Raw genomic sequence first — 23,291 nt, 5'->3', positions numbered from 1 at the left:
TGCAATTCTTAATAATATTTTTAAGGAAAGGATCTTTTCTGGTTTTCGACTTGTCAAACGTAAATTTGATTAATTGTTCATTAAATCAAGATGAAAGTATATTAAAATAGTATATTTTACTTTCTTTTTTATTATGATACAACTTGGCATAGAAAAAGTAATCAATGTTTAGAATCTAACAAGGACTATATTTTTTGGCATAATATTGGCGTAGGAAAATATCACATGTTTTGCAATTCAGAATGGCTGCAGATTAATGAGTCTATTTTAGCATTTTAAAACAATAACATTAAGGATGACGTTTACTCAGAATGAAAAAAAATTCCACTGATGATAATGAAAAACCAACTATTGTGTGTTATAGACCTTTTATTGTAGTGTTATTTTTCATTTTTTCAAAAAAGTAGGTCAATGACCTACTTTTTGAGTTAATGTCCATTGTATATTTTTGGAAAATTAAAGGAAAATCACTTAAAATTTTACACTATGATTAAGATTTTCTTAATTGTGAAAATAATACAAATTGCTCAACACTTTTGAAAATGAAATACAATTCATGAATGGCAATAACACTAAATACATACAAAGAATTAGGTTTTCCTTCACAATTTTTATAAATATTCCAGTCCGAATTTCCTCTATCACTTTTCAAATTCCTACCCATTTTTGGTCCAATTTTACAAAAAGTTGAATGATGATAATACAAAAACATTTATAGTATTAAACTACTTATATTGATCTTATTCTGTTGGCATATAATTTATATGAGGTCAATGATCAACATTTTGAGATATGGTGTCTTTTCTCGTTTTTAAGCATATTTCAATATTTTTGAATTTATGCCATACGGTTATTATAATGAATAAATGAGGAAAAACTACCAGAAAATATGCAAAATTATATAGACTAAAATATATAATCTTAACTTTAATATTAGAGTACTTCCAAAAGTGTTTTAGCAGAAAACAAAATCTGCAAAATTTAGTCCGAATTTCCTCTGTTTGACTAAAAGTCTATTTTCGTTTTGGCATAATTTCATAATATAGTAGAAATATCAAATGTTATGTCAATAATAATTCATTTCACAGATACTTTTTGTGTTTAGAACAAATTTTACTCATGACATTGAGCTTTATAACAATCCGAATTCGAGAACTCAAACCCTGAGTAAACAACACCCTTAATGTTGAATTTTTTTTTACTAATGTGAACTGATGATATGATACTTGGGTTTCAGAATATGTTTTTGAAATATGATCTGCCTATCAAATTACATTTTTCTAAACCTTTTAACGCTCCCGTTCTATACATTGATTTTTGTGAAAAAATCACTAAAATCAGTTTTCTCTCTTATTAAAGGGTCAATATATTAGCTTTTCTGTCAATTTATTTATTTATATAAAGTCTTCATTATACATAAAATTAGAAATATTTTATTATTGGAAGCATAAAAAAATAATCAAATTTTAAGAAAATTAGAGGATATACGGGCTAACCAATATCAATTTTAGTTTAAATATTTATTCCAATTTAGTAGTATAAGCTGATAGACATTCTGATATTCTATCATTTCATTGAAGAATAGAATCTTCAAATCTTAAACAAATGTCTACAGAACTTCAAAGAGCAACACTTATTTTTATCATCCTTTACGTTGAGGAAAAAGGTAGTGACCTTGACCTGACCTTTTTGTGAAAACAAAAAAGGTTTAATTTGATTAAACTGATAAGTTATTTGGTAATATGATTAGTTTAACTGTGTCAAAATTTCATGAATTTCTTATTATAAGAAGTATGTTTGACAACGAGAAGACCCCTTCCTTAAATGTATTGTTAACCATTTAATTGTATAATTTTACATGGTTCATGATAATAGTGAATTGCTACAATATTTATTTATGAACTGATTGATATGTTGTTTTTTTTAATTTGTAACCTCCCTTAAACTTCTCGAGATTAACTGTGGGGTGCTGTCTGGGAGGGGAACATACTTCACCAGCAACTTTATTAATCTGTAAATGCCTTTGCAGGGGTAGAGTAGTCCGTATAAATAGATGTAAATTGCCTAAAACGGTGTAGTCTAGTGTTGAAGATGTCGGAGGCTCAATCTAGACGGGCACTAGATAGATTTGTAATTAAGTTTTACATTATTTATTTATTTGGATTTACCGAGTGGCACTATTTATATTACCGACGTTCTTGGTAAAATTATTCCACACCAAGGACTGTTTGATAAATAATATAGTGATAGCCTTTAATTAAATGGCTATCTTTCCCCTGTTATATAAAATTAACCGGTTTGCACCTAAATATTAACCAAGGTAAAATATTTTGGTAGTTTGGTTACTTGGTTAATTACCGAGTCCACTTAAATATTTACCAAGGTGGAGTCTGTGTGATTGGGTTGCCAAGTAAATCACCAAACATCACCACAACATTTTCCGAGGTGTTTCATTGATTAATAATCTATTTATTGTGTATTTTTGTTTATTAGATGAAGAATATCAAATTATTATTTTTAGATTTATAGCATGCCGACTCAATATATCGAGTATCTGGGTCGCATGCTGACTGACGTTTTTCGTACTAATTGCTTGAACATAATTATTCACCATGTTGTCTACGGACTTTTCCGTTATTCTCCCGATTAAGACAAAGAACACACGGCGGGTGTGACCGGTCAGCACAGGGTGTTCACTCTTCCTAGGCACCTGATACTACCTCCGTGGCGCTCTGCTTTGAAATTGTATTTCGTTTTAAGGATTTTTTAGATGGTTGACAGTTTGTTATTTTTTTATTGTAAATAAACTGTATATGAGGTTTTTGGTCCTTCGTTGTTATTAAAACTATAAAATATATAAAATATAAATTTGGTATTTATCAATTCTGGGAAATTCATAGTTTTCGCCAGGATCAAATACCCTAGAAATAAAACTGTGTTGACGTGTTTGCCTCGCGTCATAATACTCGTAAAAGATATTTTCTATTTAAGGCGTGACTACTTACAAAGCAGCAAGATGTTTTTTTAATGTCCCGAGCTTTAAATTTCATTTAGAGATAATGACATATACATTATTTTTAAATGCTTTCTGTCTAAAAAAAAATACTGTTTGATAACAGTTTTATCAATGTACATTTATTTGTATTTCAATTCACTCTTAATCTAAAGTTCTATATGTATTCTTCCAAATTACATTTGAAATTACAATTGCTTATAAACATACTGATAAATTTTTGTATCTATGAAATCTACCCCCCCCCCCCCTCCAAAAAAAAAGGAATTAATTATATCGAAAATCTTCTTTGATGATTAAAAAAAATATGTTTACTTATAGAAATGCAAAAAAAAGTTATTTTCTCGATACGAATGCAGCTTCCTGGTTCTTAATGTTCTTTATGTTATTATTTTTACCTGCCATAGAAAAGCCGGTCAGATTAAATGTATATAGATGAATGAATTAAATGGGTTTTTTGTAGACGAATATTTCTTCTCATAGCTTTCATTTTATAGCATTTTAATCTTTAGTTAATATTTAATTTTTGACATCAATGTATTTTGTTATCAAGGTAAGTGCTGAATTTTTTGCTATTAAAATGTGCAGTCTTATATAGACGAATGAATCTATTGAAAAGAAATAGTTCTTATTGATTAAAGTGCTTACATAAGTCTATTAGTAAAATGTTTTTATTACATGTATTTTTATAATCAATGTCTTCATATAGAAACGGTTTCATCTGTTTCAGCCCATTACATCCATAAATTACTGTTAACTCCTGCCATTTTTTTTTATATGAACAGTAATTCTGTGTTCCTATTTTACAAATTGAACTATTTTCTGACCTCGTCTTCGTGATATAACTCAAATCTAATGAGCGGATAAAACACTTAATGCTCATTTGATGATTTAATGCAATTATAATATATGAAAAAATGTTATTAAAACGATGTTAATGATAACTATATAACAAATGTTGAAACAATAATACCTTGATTTAAAAAGATTTACCTTTTATTTGATAATTAATACTTTTACTGCTACTACTACTACAACTTCTTTTACTACTACAACTTATTATATTTTTTTGACAAAAGTCGATCGTCAAATTAATAGGAAAATCATAGAAATAATATGAACGAGTATATTATTAATGAACTCTTTTTAAATTAAATTTGTTGATTAAAAACAATAAAACTATCAGATCACTGTGGGCGTAACATATATTAAAAATATTTATTTTTACATACATACATTGTTGCCGGAGGACACAATTACATGTACAAGGTAAGAAGTTAAGCTTTTTAAATAATCAAATTATGACTCGCAAGACTGGCAATGCTCTCAGTACTTTGATTTATATATAATGTGGGTTAAAACGAAGGATAACTCTTTCAAACTAACTGCGCGATACATTGTTTACGGCGTTTTGTGTTTATTTAAATCAAACTTAAGGCATGTTTTGTTACTTGAAGTAAATATAAGAGACAACGATTTCTTTGAAACGACAACAATTTGCACATTTGCGCTATCCTTATGTGCAAAAAAATGAATAATTAAAAAACGATCGACAACAAGCTATATAACAGTCATATAGTAAACAAGACGATACCCTGTATGAGAAACTTTTCCAATGATATCAATGTAATATTCCATCTTTTTAAATCATTAATCTGTTATTCAAACACTAAAGCATACATATGTTTGAGTTTTCTTAACTTATGTTTACTTATTATTTACATTATAACAGCGTAGATGTAAATAAGACTGCTACAGTTTTCCCCCTTAACGGCCGCTAACGTTGGTCAAATGTGAAAAAAAGTTGCAGGCATCTAAAGTAAAAAATTTTGAAACTACTTCATATTCCTTAGAGGATGGTGAAAATTAAAATTCATATATCTTTTTTATCAGCTCTCAAAACCTTTTGAAATCTTAAGAACACCCTTAGATTAGTCCACTCTAACATATTAGCGCGTAAAAATCATAGAAAATATTTGCAAAAGTTCCTTTCTAACCGACAGCCTGCAAGACAGTGATTTTACATACTCCGGCGCTAAGCCGGGAACCGTAGTTATATATATATATATATATATATATATATATATATATATATATATATATATATATATATATATATATATATATATCAGGCTTGGGGTAATGCTAAATGTAATGGTAATGCATTGCAATAAAAATAAAAATAAAAAATTAATATTTGAAATTGAATTTGATTAAATTTATTTATAAAGAAGAAAGAAATAATTCTTGAGATAAAAATGTTAATATTACTAAATATAACAGCACAATTTCATAACATTTTTAAGAGTGTTGTTATTAAGAGTTTTTCATCATTTAAACAATTTACTCCAATTAGTTTGCACTTCAATAAGAAATGTGTCAACAACACACTATGCCCCCAGGATAATCTAAGTATCAAAACAATCTATTGTTATAAGAAGTGCTAAACACCCCAATCTCCTTCCCTTCGCTATGTCCCAATAGAATAGGAGACACATGCACTTTTAAAAGCAAAATGAATGCAATGTCCATCCATGATGAAAATAAATATCACTTCCAATATTATTACCATATGAAAATAATTTTACTTATTATCTCTCTCTCCCCCTTTCTCTCTCTTTCTTCTGTCTCTCTTGTATCTTAAGTACACTGTACATTAGTTTGGACTGATAGAAAATACAAGATTTATGTATTTTTAGCCGGGCTCTGCTGAAAGCAGAGGCTTGGCTATAGGCAGGCAAAACGCCAATGTTACTATAAATAGCAAAAGTAAACAAAAAACCAAACAGCGTCAAAGTAAAAGCTTCCGCTATACCAAATAGTTACACAAAGAGCCACGTTTTGTCAAAAGTGTTGGCATTTTGTTTGCTCTTTTTTTTAATTTCGAAAGAATTGTCTTTATTTTTTAGTTTTCTTAATAATAACGTGTTTTATAAACAAGACTATGCATTTTGGACACAATGCGCATGGATTTCCATAAACTACTTTGCTGCGCGTTGAAGAAATGGGAATTGAATATATAACGCTTGTTGAAAAATTCAAGGCAGCAACTGTTGAATTTTTTTATACTAGACAGACATATTTTTGTTTATAGCCGCTTACAAAATTTGGTAGCTCTCTGACGCTTTGCCGACAGTAAAAGCATGAGAGAGGGAGAGATATTTCAGATATTTACTACACAATATGCATAAAGACACACCAACAGAGCTCGGCTTTCAGTACTTCAGTACTTTGATTTTCTATTATTGCACTTAAATGGGCATGGTCACGATTTTGGTCAAAAATTATTTTTTCGATTTTAATATTTACAATGCTTCATTAAGGAATTTTTAATAGGCAACCAAAATGTGAGTGTCACTTGTTGAGTTAAAAGCGATTTATAGAGCTTACAATTCTTCGCTATGTAAACAAAGAGTTTGTTTACATTTTGAATGTTGAAGTGAAAATTCCAGTTTACGACCTCAAATGAATATGTTAATCGTTAAGAACTGTTTATCTATGCTTAAAATGAATAAAAAGATAGACAAATCAGCCTGAAAAAGATTTTTTACTGATATATTGAGCCTATGTAAACAAAAACAGGACACGAGCCTTGTTTACATGACGAAGAATTGTGAGTCCTTTATCTTGCTTAAAACTCATCGACGGGCACCCAAATTTCATTTGATCATTAGAAATGCATTCCTAAAGCATTGTAAATAAGAAAAACAGAAAAATAAAATTTGACCAAAATCGTGACCATGCCCCTTTAATATATCCTTAGATAAAGATCGTTAACAGTACTTTTAAGTCCAAGCTTCGACTGCTCCTGTAAAACATTTATTTAGTATAGCTCGGAAGATTTTCAAACTAACCGGATGCAGTTAAAAGATGAACCCTTTGAAACTTCGATCATAAAGTGCAACAGTAATCTTTTGTCTTAAAGTGTCCTCAGTAGAAAGAAATACGATTAAAACACTGTATCTTAAGAAATATAACTGGGAAAAACCATCTGTTTATGAATGTCCAAAATTATAGAGATTTGTGTAATCTGGGGAAATATCTCTATTTAGCTTTTAATAACTGCAACATTATTCCATAAATTGTTTTTATGCATGTAATTCTGTGTCTCTATTTCGTATCCTATATTGTATCAAGCCAAATGTTAATCAATATTATTTTACTTATTTGATACGCATGTTGTTCATAATAACACAAAATGATTATATATTGAGCAAATAAAGAATGACTCTTGTATAGTCATTGAATTTGAACCTGATACTGAGCATGAACCTGTAGATATGTTAAAGAGTGTTTTATATTTGAAACATTTGCAGAAACTCTTTATTAGCTTTGCTTTTTTAAAACATGTAATGGTAATGTAATGCATTACTTCAAGAAAATCAAGTAATGGTAATGGTAGTTTAATGCCCAAATTCATGACGTAATGGTAATGTAATGCATTACTTTACAATGTAATTCGCCCCAAGCCTGATATATATATATATATATATATATATATATATATATATATATATATATATATATATATATATATATATATATATATCTTTTCTTTTCTTTTCTTTTTTACGTACCCCATTTCAGACAATTTATGGTTTGAGTGTAATAAATGAACTTGAACTTGTCATGCACAACCCCTGTGTACATCTGGAGGAAATAAAAGTAGTCCTGAAAGAAATGAGATTGTCAGGAACCCCACCACTTCATAAGTATTGAACTTCTTGTGTTTTTTTTAAATGACACATTAAGTTGGATTGTATAGCAATTTTGTTAAAAAATTCCAGGTTGTTCAACTACAAAATGGTTTCTCATTTGCTGCTTTATATTGTATATCAATTACTCAAAAAAAACTGCAACCTCATTAAAAAAAATTACAATTTGAAATAGTTCTTATCGGGATCAGGTTTTTTTTTCAATCGGGATAGGTTCAAATTTGATAAATTGCACTTTTTCTAAAATTTCGCATTTTCGTTTCAATTTCTTTGTAAAATATCATGGTTTGTTAAGTACCTTATATGGCTATTTGTTATTCTTAACATTACAAACATAAAAAAATAGCTTTAATTTTTAGAAATAAATATTTTTATTAAAAGTTAAAATTTGACCAGAAAATATTTGGCATGTATTTATTCAAAAATATTCATTAATTAAAAATGATTCTTTATCGATCCATCAATTAACATTTTGGTGTGATAAGGAACCTTAATGTAGCTTTGATTTATTGATGATTTGATGATGATTTGAACTGTTTGATTTTTTATTCAATTTTTGTCCTAGTATCCGTGTTAAATTCTGATGCACATTTTAGATTAAAATTATAAGCTAGACTTGAGCGTGGAATTTAACGCTTTAATTGAGCGAATATTTGAGCAGTAAAGAACCAGGTACTGTTGTGCAAGTACACAAGCCTAAAACTTTGAACAGTGTTTGTGTTGCTCACAAGAGCAAGATATTTACATAATAACAAAATGAAACTCGATAATAAATTTCAATCGGAAAATATTACCTTGCAAACCGTTGTTAAGCAACAGAAGCTTTATATATAGGCATTTTTTTTAAAAACCGGAAATTCAAATAAAATTTGGAACGCAGGCCTCGAGCAAAACCAAACATGATTCAAATGAATATATTAATAAATAGAAAAAAAAACCTTCAAAATTTGTTTACTTTGTTTAAAGCTTGTGCTGTTAGTTTCATTTTCTGTGTTGTTACGAGTTTTGGGTCGGATTCAGTGGAGGTGTACCGTGTTTAAGGATAGCATAATTTTTTCTAAACCATTATGTTTATTTCAAGAAAGAAATGTTGTCCAGATAAGATAAATGTATCGTCAGTATTTTTCATAAGTTATATTATTTTTGTCAAAGTTTAAACATGTTCAAAATAATTTATACGCAAGTTACATGATCGTCATGATGAAAATTGTACCGTAACTATCGCAACAAGCATTGATTAAAACATTTTTTATTAAAACACTTTTCATTAGCGTTATCACAGTACTAAAACATTACTTCTTAGTTAAATATAGTATAATTGTAATGAAGATCTCGATCATTTTGTAGCATGCATGTAGCTAGGTTTTTTATCGACTTTATAGCAGTCAAATTATCAAAGTATTTGCAACTGCTTCATTATTCAACGGTATTGTATTAATTATTAAAACAAATATTATTTAACATCCATGTTAAGTTTTATCTTTATAGAAAAAAGTTATAGTCCCTTATTGTTCTAAAAGGATATATCAGATATATATCATTTAGAATAATAAAGTATGGCAGGGATACACTGTTTCCATCACACTCTGGTAGACTTTTATTCCCGCCATAATATCTTGTCTTTAAAATACAACAGCTGCACGAAGTACATTTTCCGTCTTCAGCTGGTCAACTTATGATATCTTCACATCAAGTATATAGTACAGAAAAGGCTGTCTTTAAAAAACAGTTCGCCGTATCTTATTAAAAACCGACTTTAAAATGTCTTCCAATCGGGTTTTTTGTACTACTCTTTAAGAACTTTTTGGTGTCAATATTAAGAATATTATGAGACACTCTAATAAAAAAACTAACTTTTATCTTTTGATATATATTTGACACAAAACAAGGTTCTTTCAAAAAAAGAGATTAAAAATGCTTGTTGAGTACTTAAAATAAATATATGAATAAATCTACCTTTTCGTGTAATAGATACACTTTATCAGAAATAATATAGAAAAAACAACCAGGTATTGAATACTGTTTTCTTTGTTAAAATGTTTTCAAGCATGTCAAGTTATATCGACCTACTGTTTACCAAATAACGAATTACACAATGAACAATTTATTATCACCCAGTAACCGAGGTCAGTCGAAACGTCGGTAAACAAATGATAGCGTACGCATTAAAACACCAACGAGTAATGCATTTAATAAACCTAAATATAGACAATCAAGCTTTAAAGCATTCCATAATCATGGTGTTCATGAAATCAAACGGCAAGGTTATTAATGGAAAATGTGAGTAGAATATATCTAAATACAAAGAATAATTTAAAACAAAAATATATCTATTTATCAATGTTTCTAACATTTACTTTCAAAATGAACTTTGCACACTTCAAAATATAGTGAAGTATAATTCATATTTACTCAAAACTTTTTCACAAACATCGGCAATTTGTTGATTTGCTTTTAGACATTCTTTAGTTGATCCAAAGAAAAGAAAGTGCGAGAGACTAATTGGTTAACTACCAAAGAGAGTTTTTAACATATCTTTGTATGTTTTGGTTTCGTTATCGATATTTAAACAAAGAGGGATAACTCTTTTCATCTTTTATCGAGATTATCTCTTCTAGCCATATAAGATTGCTTCACCATTTTATTTTATATATTATATGTATTCATATACACTGATTATCAAATGAACGTCCCCATTGATACATTTTTATGCATTTGAACCTTATATTAATTCAAAGTATGTAATAAGCACTTTTCAGCATTTGTCTATATAGTTGTAATTCATTCAGTATGGCGAGCATGTACGTCTTTCTATCAAAGAAACCAGTTTAAAGTAAACGTATTAATGCAATTAGTGATAAAGAGAAGTGTTTAATATTTACATGTATCAAAAAAAACATTATTTCTTATCTTTAAGTAGTAGATATTGTTTTAGATTATTCATTAAATGATTTAATCAAAACATTTGCTTTAAAAAAACCTACTTAAAAGAAATATAAATTTAGGTTAGTAATGATCTCTGAACTGGTATTATAAAATTTAATTATTTTTTTCAAAGACGGGTATGTCTGAAGAAAAAGTACCCGACACAGCCCAAGATGTCTTGGCTTGTAGCATTAAAGATTGTGAGAAGAACTGCCAGTTTTACTGCAATGATTGCCACCATCCAATGTGTGAACAATGCAGAGACGAACATCAGAATGGTTCAGAAACCAAGAAACACGAATTAGTGCCTTACAGACAACGCAAACCACAACTTCCTGTGGAGAAATGCAAACTACACCCAACGCGTAACATAGAAATCTATTGTAAAGACTGCAATGTTCTTCTATGTTCTAAGTGCGTCGTCAAGAAAGGACACTCTGGTCATACACTTGAGGACTTGGAAGAAATATATGCAGAAAAGGTTGAATGTTGCAGGGCACAAATTTCAAAAATCCGACAAAAAATTCTTTTAACTTCCCAAGACTCGAAAATAAAAATAGAGGAAGATAGCATGAAATTAAAACGAGTGATGGAAAATATTAGAGATTCCGTTAAAGCTGAAACTGAGTCCCTCAAAGAGTCAGTAGAAAGGGTTACATTGAAGAAGTTAGAACAGGTCAACACGTTAGAAATCTCACTTTTCGCGCTACAAAAATCACATGAAACAACATTTGAAAATTACAATCAGTACTTGAAAACCCTCGACGAGAAGTTTAACAGTTTTCTGTCTGTAGACAATATCCAAGACTTGTTGTTTAGTGATTTTGAAAATTTCGACATCAAGCCTTCGCCTGAGCCAACTAAACTAGTCCTACCTAAATATACTGCCAGTCAATGTTTTGAAGAAGATATCAACAAATTACTTGGCAATATAAATGTTTCATGTATTGAATCTGATATCATGAAGTCCGTGGAAAGAAGCAATACTCAGTTGAAGCTCGCAGAAATAGAATCAAATCAAGATAAAAAGAAATCTGACGTGAGAAAAACACTGTCATTGTCTTCTTCTGTGGCCAAGGTCAAGGAATACACAATAACAGGTGTTGATCATACATTTCATATATCACTGGGTAAATCTGGCAAACTCTGGGTCGGTGTAATTGGTGTCATTGTTCAAACAGATATTAGTATATGTAGTATACGCAATCAAATACACAAGATAATAATAAACAGTAGTGAAGGTGATGGTAACCACACAGTCATACAGGACGGGGATCTGATCTATACAGACAAAGAAAACAAAGTCATCAATAGGATAACACCGGATGATACAATCACTGATTTCATTAAAACAGGAGACTGGGAACCACGCAGCATACACTCCTCCCACATCAACGGCGACATACTGGTGGGGATGCAGACAGATGAAGAGGCTAAAGTCACCAGGTACAACAAGACAGGGATAGAAATACAGAACATACAGAGAGACGAAAAAGGACAGGAACTATATAGTTTACCACACTACATTACAGATAACATCAATGGTGATGTGTGTGTATCAGACTTTAGCAAACATGCTGTAGTGGTGGTGGATAAATCAGGACAACACAGGTTCTCCTACACAGGTCAGGGGTCTGAGTTTTTTCCCTATGGATTATGCACTGACATTCTCGGCCACATCCTGGTATGTGATAGTGTCAGTGAAACAGTTCATCTTCTGGATCAGGACGGTCAGTTCTTGTCACTACTACTCACATCACAACAAGGAGTAAAGTGTCCCCTTTGTTTGTGTGTGGATGATGAGAACAATCTCTGGGTGGGACAATATGATTCAGACACCCTGACAGTGTACAAGTATCTACAGTGATCATCACATATTCATTCATCAAATAAGTGATGTATTGATGTTAAGAGACAATGTAACAACAACACAGTGATATTGTACACGTTTCTACATTGATATTATCTTTGAATAATTCATGCAGACATGTCTTCAGGTATGTTAGTTGACAACATAACTCATACTGTAAGTGTACATAACGGTCAATCTATAGTTACCAACACATACATGAATCTATATATCTTCTTTACCCTGGCCTTACCTCCTTTTGAAGATAGTTTTACTCGGCCTCATTTAGCGTTATGAATATGTTTAGCGTAATAAATGAACACGAACTTTCAATATACTTCCCCCGTGTACGTTTGTGAAGAAAATTAAATCAGTCCTAGATATAAAGTTTAGCTGGTAATATTGTTTGACCGATATCAATTATGGATCTAGAGGGGGGTCGCGGAGATGGTCTGGAACTCCCGTTCCTTCCGGAAATATAAAATTTCTTAATTTAGTTAAAAATGTTACATGTATTAAAAACAAATATAGGAAAATTACCAAATGTATTATAGAACTCCGGCAAACAAAATTACCACTTCCTGGAAAAAGTGCTATTTATCTGCGCATATCAATATTAAACATTGTAAAAAAAAAAGCATGTTATAAAATGGGCATCAATTTGACAGGTAAAAAGTACGCTAAGCTTATTGTTGAAATATTCAGGTAGTTTCGCATGCATTTGCATAGTTTTATTAACATCCCAAAACCAAAACAGAGCAAGCAGCTCGAGAGAAGATGTGTTGAACAAGTATGCGTTTGCACTTGATCCCAAATTTAACGCACCTTGAAAAAAAATCCAAAGAGCATAATGTTTTCAAAATGCGTTGCCACAACGCGTTCATTGAACATGCAGTCGGTACATGTAGTAACTGTTATTATTTTTATCATGTTTGAGGTTTTTATCAACGCATACACTTCCTATTCAGTGATATTTCTTTGAAACTATCTGTGTTGATCTCTTCCATTTTCATTTTTATCGAGAAATATTTTATTTATATATTTCCTGGGAGGAGGGGGTCCGGCAGGCTTCCTTTGATCCCATATTCGCCAATCGGGCAGCCCTTGTAGGAAAAAAAAATAAGAAGGTATAAGGTAATGTTTATTATACATGTACTCAAACATAAATTTTTTTTTTTTTTTAATGATGATTTGAACTGTTTGATTTTTTATTTAATGTCTGCTTTCATAAAGCGTTTGGTAAATTAGAGAATGAATGTACAGTTTATAGAAGTTCTATTATAATGTTTTCACAGTTTGAATTTCTAATATGGGTAGACTAGACTTTGTATAGCATTTTTTTCTAAATTTGATGGAATATTACTTTTAAGATTTTAATTGTATTATTAAATAACAGAGTTCTTTTTATCATGAATTTAGTGTATATAATAAACTTCATTCGTTTATAACACCTCCATTATTTAAACTTGTTCAAGTAGCAGTGCAAAAAAAGAATAATTCCGATGCCGGGAATCGAACCCGGGCCGCCTGGGTGAAAACCAGGAATCCTAACCACTAGACCACATCGGAAGATAATTGTATTGTGTCAAATTCTTTTAAGACTAGTATGATACATAAAACCTGGTGCATTTTTCGGATCACAAAGAAGGAACACACAAAAATACATTTTGTTTTATAAATCTTCGGTATATCAATGGTAAAAGTTGTCAAAAAAATCAAATAAATCATTTGTTATAGAATGAATCTAAAAATATTTAAAATTCTGTTCTATATACGGTGGCTATATACATATGCATTAATTAACATTAAGACAAAATATCGACCGTTTTTCAAAGTGAAAAAGGTTGGGGGCAGCAACACCAATATTTGAAGTTATTGGTGTGGTGTCAAATTATTTTAAGACTAGTGTGATACATAAAACTTGGTGCACTTTGGGATCACAAAGAAGGAACACACAAAAATACATTTTATGTTTTCTCATGCTGCACAACCTCACCGCAGCTCCGTTTTTGCTGTCTGATAAATGAACTCAACACTTGTGCATGATGAAATATGTCATTTATTAAAAATGACGAAAGTAAAGAAAACTAGTAGGCTAATTGTTCGAGAACAATTAGAGGTCTTTCCACCTAATATTTTAATGAATTGCTAGATTGCTCAATAAGATATACAAAACATTACTATACCTATGATATATGTTGTACTATAAAATGGGAAAACCACAAGGCCATTAATTGATAAATGGTTTTAAAAGAGATTTTTTAGTTTTATTATTATCAAGCCATTTCTTTAAAAATTCCGTGTGGTATATATCGGTAAAGATTTATCTAATTACTTTTCTGAATTTTTTTCCACTTACTATGAACAAAACTGAGCCAAGTGAATATTCTTTACACAATCGTATAAACAGTAAAGCTAACAATAGAAGAGAGTGTTCTACAGGCTAGCTGTCTTTGTACAAAATGAATAACAAGTTCCACTTGAGTAACCACAGGACTTGATGTGATACCTGGCTGACACAATTGAATACCATATTACGCAATCCAGCAAGCTATTGAAACCCTTACTATAATTCTGTATTTCTAATGATATGAAAATTCATTAATTAAAATACTTCTAAATGACGTTGACCTTTGACCTTTATGTCATTTTGTTTGGCCAAGGTAGAGGCTTCTATTTTAAGTGGTCCGAAGTCTGTACGACAAATAATAAAAAAGTTGGAAATGATTTTATAGAAAATTAAAAACTTTCAGGGGGAATAACTACTAGAAGAGGGCCTCAGATCCTTTCGGTATGAATAGATTGAAGAATTCTCCAAGTGTACTGAATACATTGGTAAAAGTTCCAAGTCTTTATCTTTTATGGTTTCAGAGGAGTAGCGATAACAAGCATTTCGTACAATAGGGGCTATAACTCTGTAATTATTAAAAAGTATGAGCCAAGGGGCTATATTTTAAATTGTCTTAAGATGTCCTACTAAATCCATAAAAAAGTTTTTCTCTACCACCCTTAACAAAAGAGATATAAAAACTCTTTAATTAACGGCTTCTCAAATTACCTTGACCTTTGACCTTTTTGTCATTTTGTTCGGCCAAGGTAGACGTTTCCATCCCAAGTGGTCCGAAGTCTCTATGATAAATAATAAAGAAGTTGGAAGTGATTTTATGGAAATTTAAATACTTTCAGGGGCAATAACTACTACAAGGGGGCCTCAGATCTTTTTGGTATGAATAGATTGAAGAACCCTCTAAATGTAATGAAGACATTGGTAAAAGTTCCAAATCTCTATCTCTTATGGTTTCAGAGGAGTAGCGATAACAAGCATTTCCTTCTCAAAGGGCAATAACTCTGTAAGTTCTGGGAGTTCTTTGACACTGGGTCAATTGGTACCATAACTTTTAATGAGCAATTACATCAAGTTCACATTGTTTGGATAACTCTAATAATAAAAAAGTCACTCCGAGCTAAATAGAAAAAAAGAAGAAGAAGAAGAAGAAAAAACATAAAGAAAACAAGAGGTCTTTCACCTGAAAGGTGGAAAGACCTAAATATAAACAACATAGTAGGGGATCAGACCCAAAACTGTTCACACAAAATGTTAATTAACTTATCAATATGCTGATCCCCTTAAAATACAGAAAAACAATATTTTGTTCAAAATTATATACAATATATACAAAACCAGCAAAAAGATGGCACCTCAAAAATAAAATATGCCATATGCAAAATAACAATATTTTGTACATGTATGCAACTTTCGAATATTGGAGTGGAGAAACGGGGATGGTGGTGGGTGTATCAAAACATTACTCGTGCTAACACTCTCATAGATGAAGACAGAATGACCCTACTCTCACTGGTCAGATACTGACCGCATCAAACCACGTGACCGTATCGCTTAATTTGATTGGCTATTAAATTAAATTTGGGGAGAATTACACCATGGAATTTTTAGCAATTACATAATAGGTCACTGGGAGGTTTTTAGACTAGGAATTTGGGCTAAAAATAGACAATGACAGTGACCACTGCAGGGAAATTACATAATATGGCCAACGACCTCTACAATGCCTGGGAAAGAAATGCAACTTATCTAATCAAACATAAACATGAAAAATACAATAAATCAGCAAATAAAATTATAGCATTCAACACATAAATACAATTATTAACATAATTGTTGTTTTATGTTTTCTCATGCTGCACAACCTCACCGCAGCTCCGTTTTTGCTGTCTGATAAATGAACTCAACACTTGTGCATGATGAAATATGTCATTTATTAAAAATGACGAAAGTAAAGAAAAATATAAACAACATAGTAGGGGATCAGACCCAAAACTGTTCACACAAAATGTTAAATAACTTATCAATATGCTGATCCCCTTAAAATACAGAAAAACAATATTTTGTTCAAAATTATATACAAAACCAGCAAAAAGATGGCACCTCAAAAATAAAATATGCCACCAAATGTGAATTGCATAATGACAATTGGCAATTCCATTGTGCCATCCAAGGTGAGTTGTGCACTTGTTGATGCTGATGTGAACACATACACAAATCACAGTTTATAGTCAAATGTACCAACAGTTAAACACTGACTTGGCATACTGTTACCAGCAGTTACACACTGACCTGGCAATAAGTGCATATAATTCATTATACTATAACCCGTACAAATGTAACATGAATGGCAATTCCAAGGTGATAACCCGCAGGCACTCTAATAGACTAACTATAAAGTTGTACTAACAATTTCTAAAGACACAATGTGCAACTAAAAAATAGCAGTTAAACACTGACCTATCATTACACATTACTACACCTGTTAACATACTATAACTAACAAAATTAATTGAGACACCCTCCTTATTTTACGCACAAGATTATCTTATGGAAAAAGTAACAAACATAAGGACATTTTTTGGTACAGATCAATAGCAGCAGTTAATCACTGGCCTGCTATAAATAAACTGCAGGGGTAAGAAAGAATGTAGATACAAATAATTACAGTTGAAACGATTGTATTCTAATATATATGTGTAATGCATTGGAGTTCCAGCGGCCTAAATGCTGAATAAAACTCTCAGAATAGCCTAACTGTGCAGCATGTGTTGCTGCCACTATCCGAAAACACCGAAGTAGATGCATGAGGCACTTTTCCTTACTGGACTGTTTATTGATTACTTCTACCACTGCCATATTATCTGACATCTGAAGATTTTTCTATTTGCCATCTCTGAACCCCAAATTTCCAAAGCCAAAACAATTGGAAACAATTCTTTTACGGCAATTTGCAAAGGTAGAGTTTGTGTCCACTCATCAGCAAACCATTTTGAACCAAACACAGCAGCAAATCCTAACAAAACCAGAAGCATCTGTAAATAGTCGCGTGACATCTGAAAATTCCCATTCCTCTGGAAAAAGAACTGATTTTCCATTGAAATTTTGAAGAAAATCTAGCCACATGGCTAAATCAGCTCTTACCTCATTATTAATTTTTTTTCGATAATAAGGTTTTTTCACACCTATAGTCAAGTCAATCAAACGACGTAAAAATGCCCTACCAGGAACTACTACCAAACAAGCAAAATTTAAGACTCCAATTAATGATTGAAGCTCCTGCAAAGTAACTTTTTTACGCCTACTAAACTGATATACAAGAGTCCAACATTTTTCTAATTTGTCTGGTGGCAGCCGACTCATCATATCAATAGAATCAACCTAAAATACCATAAATGGTGATGCATGTTACTGGCCAGAAAGTTTTCTTACCATTAATTGAAATATTAATCCTTCCACATAAATCAAACAAATTCATCAAATGATTTTTACATTTTTCAGACTGAGGAGGTATGAGACATACCCCCTGCTTCTAGCTTGTTTAACATAACCCATTGAAGAGCTGTACCTAACTTCTTAAATATTTGACAAGAGCTACTTGTCCCCAGTGGCAAACAGCGTTCGTAGTAGAACTGACCTTTCCGAGTAAAACCCAAAAAATGATAATCCTTTGGGTTCACGGGGATTATTCTGAAGGCATCCTTTATATCTGTTTTAGCCATAAGTGAAACCATCCCATATTGATGCACCAAACTGAGTATCGTATAATTGAAACATAATGAACCTGAGAGTATTCCCTAGGTAGTCCTGAGCAGGAAAGGATAAATCATGAATGATTCGAAACCGTTTTGCTCGGATTTTGGTACAACCCCCAGAGGAGAAGTTTTAAAAAGAGGTAAAGGGGGTCTTGTGAATGGGCCAGCTATCCTCTGCTTACTTAAACCCGTATGAATGTAATCTTCAATAACGTCTGGGTGCTCATATGTAGACTTATGATTATGAGGAGGATGAATGGAAGGGGACTTAACACAGCCTCATCTACACCCAAATGTAAAGCCATTCACTAACAATTTTAATTCATCTGCCTCATAACCTAATAGTTCATTGTGAAGTCTTAACGGGTTTACTGGAGTTGGAAGAACCAGCGCTATTCCTGTTTGATGTGATAGATTTGGATGACATGTTTCTACACTGAAATCGGGGGTGGGGTCCACTACAGGCTTGGCAAGTATGGGCGAATCGACAGGGTAGGGAGTTACATTGTTGCCCATCGTTATAATTGTAGCACTGTTTTGCCCGAAAGGGCTGCTGTTTACCATTATAAGCTTGGAATTGGGTAGGAGACTTTAAACCCATAGAGGCTACCTTAAGTCGCAACTCTGTTACTACTCTCTCCCACGGCAGGAGGGATGTCTCTCTTATTTTCCTAAATGACTCATCATAGGGTTGGTCCCCATGAAGCTTGTGAATCTCCCTAATTATAAACATGTATTTTAACAGATTGCATGCCTCATGGGGAAATTTCTGTAAGTAAATTGTACTGAATACCAGAAAAGCATCTGTCCATTGATGGATTGTAATAGGTGTTTTATGTGAAGCCGCTTGTTGTAGCTCAATTTTCCCCGCTTGTACCACAATTGAAAGGGGTTCATCTCCTGAGGTCGGCAATAAATTTTTTACGTCAACAAATTCATTGTTCCAAATTTTAAGTTTCAGTTTGGAGGAAACTGATGCTCCTAGAGGCACACAATCTGATAAGTGAATTTGAGGGCTACTAAAGCATGCAAAACTACTACCCGTACTCTGAGATAAATTGCCTGCGGGCTCACCTGTGAACACATTATCCAGTAATGTTCCCAGTGCAGAGGCAGGAATTGTGGCAGCCGCAGAGGCAGGAATTGTGGCAGCGGCCGGTATAGCTTCCCCAACTACTGGTGCAGTATCCTCAACAGAATTCACCATTGGAGGTTGCCCAACACTTTCACCGATGTTTTGTTTCTCACTAGCAGCTTTTTGTTGGTTTACAATTTCTTTTGCCAGAAGTTCATAATCAAGATTTGATAGCACATTGACAGTGTCAGTCTCCGCGTGTTTTCGGGTTCTTTTTTGCCCTTTTTTCCCATTATGTACTTCAGTTGGTGGTGTTGGTGGTGGTACTCCTCCCGTTGCCACATCATCTCTCATGGCTCTCTTTTTGGGTGGCATAATGGCTAAATATATAATAAGAATAATAAGTATGAATCCTATCCTTTCACATATATGATTAGCCTAACCCATAAGCATTTTTTCATAATAACTTTTGCATTAATAGATGATTTCAACCATGTACTTGGTATTTTGACCTGATAGTTAAGCGAATACCAACACAGATTTTGATATACATGTACATGTTAACATAAAATTCATAATAATAGGAACATGTCCCACTGACCATATGGGTAACACAGACCCAATGTTCCTTCATCATTATTAGTACATGTAGATTCAAACATTATGTAACTAAATAGTCCATCATGACTTTAATTACATTACATTATTAACATTAAATTCATAATTGTAAGGAACATGTCCCACTGACCATATGGGTAACACAGACCCAATGTTCCTTCATCATTATTAGTACATGTAGATTCAAACATTATGTAACTAAATAGTCCCAACATGACTTTAATTACATAACATTATTAACATTAAATTCATAATTGTAAGGAACATGTCCCACTGACCATATGGGTAACACAGACCCAATGTTCCTTCATCATTATTAGTACATGTAGATTCAAACATTATGTAACTAAATAGTCCATCATGACTTTAATTACATAACATTATTAACATTAAATTCATAATTGTAAGGAACATGTCCCACTGACCATATGGGTAACACAGACCCAATGTTCCTTCATCATTATTAGTACATGTAGATTCAAACATTATGTAACTAAATAGTCCCAACATGACTTTAATTACATAACATTATTAACATTAAATTCATAATTGTAAGGAACATGTCCCACTGACCATATGGGTAACACAGACCCAATGTTCCTTCATCATTATTAGTACATGTAGATTCAAACATTCATGTAACTAAATAGTCTCAACATGATTTTTAATTACATGTTAACATTAAATTATAATTGGAATGAAACATGTCCCACTGGTCATATAGGTAACACAGACCCAATATTCCTTCATGATTCTTTAGTATGCAAACTCACCAAACATAAAATTTATCAGTTCCAGCCAAAACGCTTAGTTCAAAATGAAAGGTAAAACTTGAACTGATACTCATCAACATGAAAAAATCACGCATTTAAATTTCAGGGAGTTAAGACATAAACTGCCCCTACACTGTCTTAATTAAAACAAATAAAATGTAAATATATATAAATATGGATATATATATTCACATATCATTGAATATCATTATTCTAGAGTGGTAGCACATAAGATCTAAAATCATATTGGCCTCAAAACTTTTGAGTGCAGGATCACTGCATTCCTAATGCTGCGGCGAAACTTCCTCATGGGCTGGTCCTCGGCAGGGGTACACAGCAGATGGACACCATCCGGGCCTAAATAATGAAAGTCCTTCCAAAACCCCCGATGTCCCCAGAAATAAATTCCACCAAGGGGCTCAGCAAAACGTTTCAAATGTTCATTAGTCTGAACCACAAAGACGTTAAAATTTTGGCATGATGCAAACTGCATTCGGCGAATTAACTGGCCTATTATCACTAATTTTACTCCAACACCATCTCTTAAATACTGTCCAAGAGATATAATATCCCTAGCTAATTTCTCACTGTTTGTACTTTCACAGATATCATTTTCACTAATCTGTAAAAACACCACATCAGAAATTGAGTCAAAATGCAGAATCTCCGCCCTGAAGACACGCTTGCTTAATCTCAAACCGCCTTTTCCACTAAATGATACTTTATACACTTTAGGGTCCAAATTCAGATTGTCTGTTTCTGTCTGCATACAATAATCTCTTATAATCTTCTGATGTAAGATTATCCAATCACGCACACATTTAAAATACTCATTGTTTACATATTGTACCCCAACCGGAACCAGCAGAAATAATCATACGATATCGCATACAACAAAAAACTAGAAACTGCGTTTCAAAAACCTACTGTATCAAAACATTACTCGTGCTAACACTCTCATAGATGAAGACAGAATGACCCTACTCTCACTGGTCATATACTGACCGCATCAAACCACGTGACCGTATCGCCTTATTTGATTGGCTATTAAATTAAATTTGGGGAGAATTACACCATGGAATTTTTAGCAATTACATAATAGGTCACTGGGAGGTTTTTAGACTAGGAATTTGGGCTAAAAATAGACATGGACAGTGACCACTGCAGGGAAATTACATAATATGGCCAACGACCTCTACAAGGCCTGGGAAAGAAATGCAACTTATCTAATCAAACATAAACATGAAAAATACAATAAATCAGCAAATAAAATTATAGCATTCAACACATAAATACAATTATTAACATAATTGTTGTTTTGTGTTATAAATCTTCGGTAAATCAATGGTAAATGTTGTCAAAATAATCAAATAAATCATTTGTTATAGAATGAATATAAAAATATTTAACATTCTATTCTATATGCGGTGGCTATAATTATACATATGCATTATTTATCATTAAGACAAAATATCGACCGTTTTTTCAAAGTGAAAAAGGGTGGGGGCAGCCTTATCCCAATTTCTTAATAATTGTATTTACTTTAATTATCAGTTGTGTTAGATAAAAAGTTTATTTCATTATTTCTTCTTATAAATATAGGAAAAAAGGTCTTCGTCAAGAAAGGTATAAAACATGTAGTTTGCTATTTTCCAACCATTAAAATGAAATCACTATATAATATATTTACGCAATATAATTTGTTATTGTTTGTCTGTCTGTTTACTTTTGTTTTTATTTTGAACAATAAACACAAAACGTTTTAAAATTTATTCTAATTAAAAACGAATAAATTTACAATCTCTATCTCAGTTTATCAAGATTGGATTGTAAGTGAAATCATTTGCATTAAGATACTCTCTTAATATTTATTCATTCTGGAGTTTAAACAAACGTCTTTACAGATTTATGATCAAATACCTTGAGTTTGTAGTTAAAAAAGATAAGAAAATATGCCTTTGTGTGACTATTCAAGGAGGACACCCAATGCCTTTGAATTTTGAACAAAAATATTATTCAGGATGTTCATGGCTAAAACACTAAAGTTTGCTTCTACTGTGTGCATTTATATTGTTTAGATCCGGTTCCTTCTTTTCTGTTGTCCCCTCCTGATAGTTTTGACATTTAAACTCGATACCCCATCATTTTGATTCAAGATCGATCTTTAAATATTTACCAATTTCGTGTTCCCTTGTTGCGATTGTAACCGCATTAAAGCAGTTAT

At 31.9% G+C, this 23,291-nt stretch overlaps 2 protein-coding genes and 1 non-coding gene across 3 annotated transcripts; 1 reads left to right on the top strand and 2 right to left on the bottom strand.

Annotated features, from left to right (window-relative positions):
- Positions 1-9,934: 9,934 nt before the first annotated feature.
- Positions 9,935-13,829, top strand: LOC136274323 (E3 ubiquitin-protein ligase TRIM71-like). Its single transcript, XM_066080839.1, has 2 exons — positions 9,935-10,008; positions 10,787-13,829. The coding sequence occupies exons 1-2, from the start codon at positions 10,000-10,002 to the stop codon at positions 12,518-12,520; spliced, it is 1,743 nt and encodes a 580-aa protein (XP_065936911.1). The 5' UTR covers positions 9,935-9,999; the 3' UTR covers positions 12,521-13,829.
- Positions 13,830-13,999: 170 nt separating this feature from the next.
- On the bottom strand, positions 14,000-14,071 carry Trnae-uuc (transfer RNA glutamic acid (anticodon UUC)). The gene has a single exon. It is a non-coding gene; the product is annotated as a tRNA-Glu (tRNA).
- A 4,626-nt stretch (positions 14,072-18,697) lies between these two features.
- Positions 18,698-22,074, bottom strand: LOC117681758 (uncharacterized). The gene is made up of 2 exons (XM_066082565.1): positions 21,319-22,074; positions 18,698-20,056 (listed from the first exon to the last, which is right to left on the bottom strand). The coding sequence occupies exon 2, from the start codon at positions 20,049-20,051 to the stop codon at positions 18,948-18,950; it is 1,104 nt and encodes a 367-aa protein (XP_065938637.1). The 5' UTR covers positions 20,052-20,056; positions 21,319-22,074; the 3' UTR covers positions 18,698-18,947.
- Between the last annotated feature and the right edge of the window lie 1,217 nt (positions 22,075-23,291).

Source organism: Magallana gigas, chromosome 4, assembly GCF_963853765.1.
Source record: "Magallana gigas chromosome 4, xbMagGiga1.1, whole genome shotgun sequence".
Classification (NCBI taxonomy): Eukaryota; Metazoa; Mollusca; class Bivalvia; order Ostreida; family Ostreidae; genus Magallana; species Magallana gigas.
The sequence above is the reverse complement of the archived record's forward strand: the minus strand, read 5'-3'. Positions and strand labels throughout refer to the sequence as shown.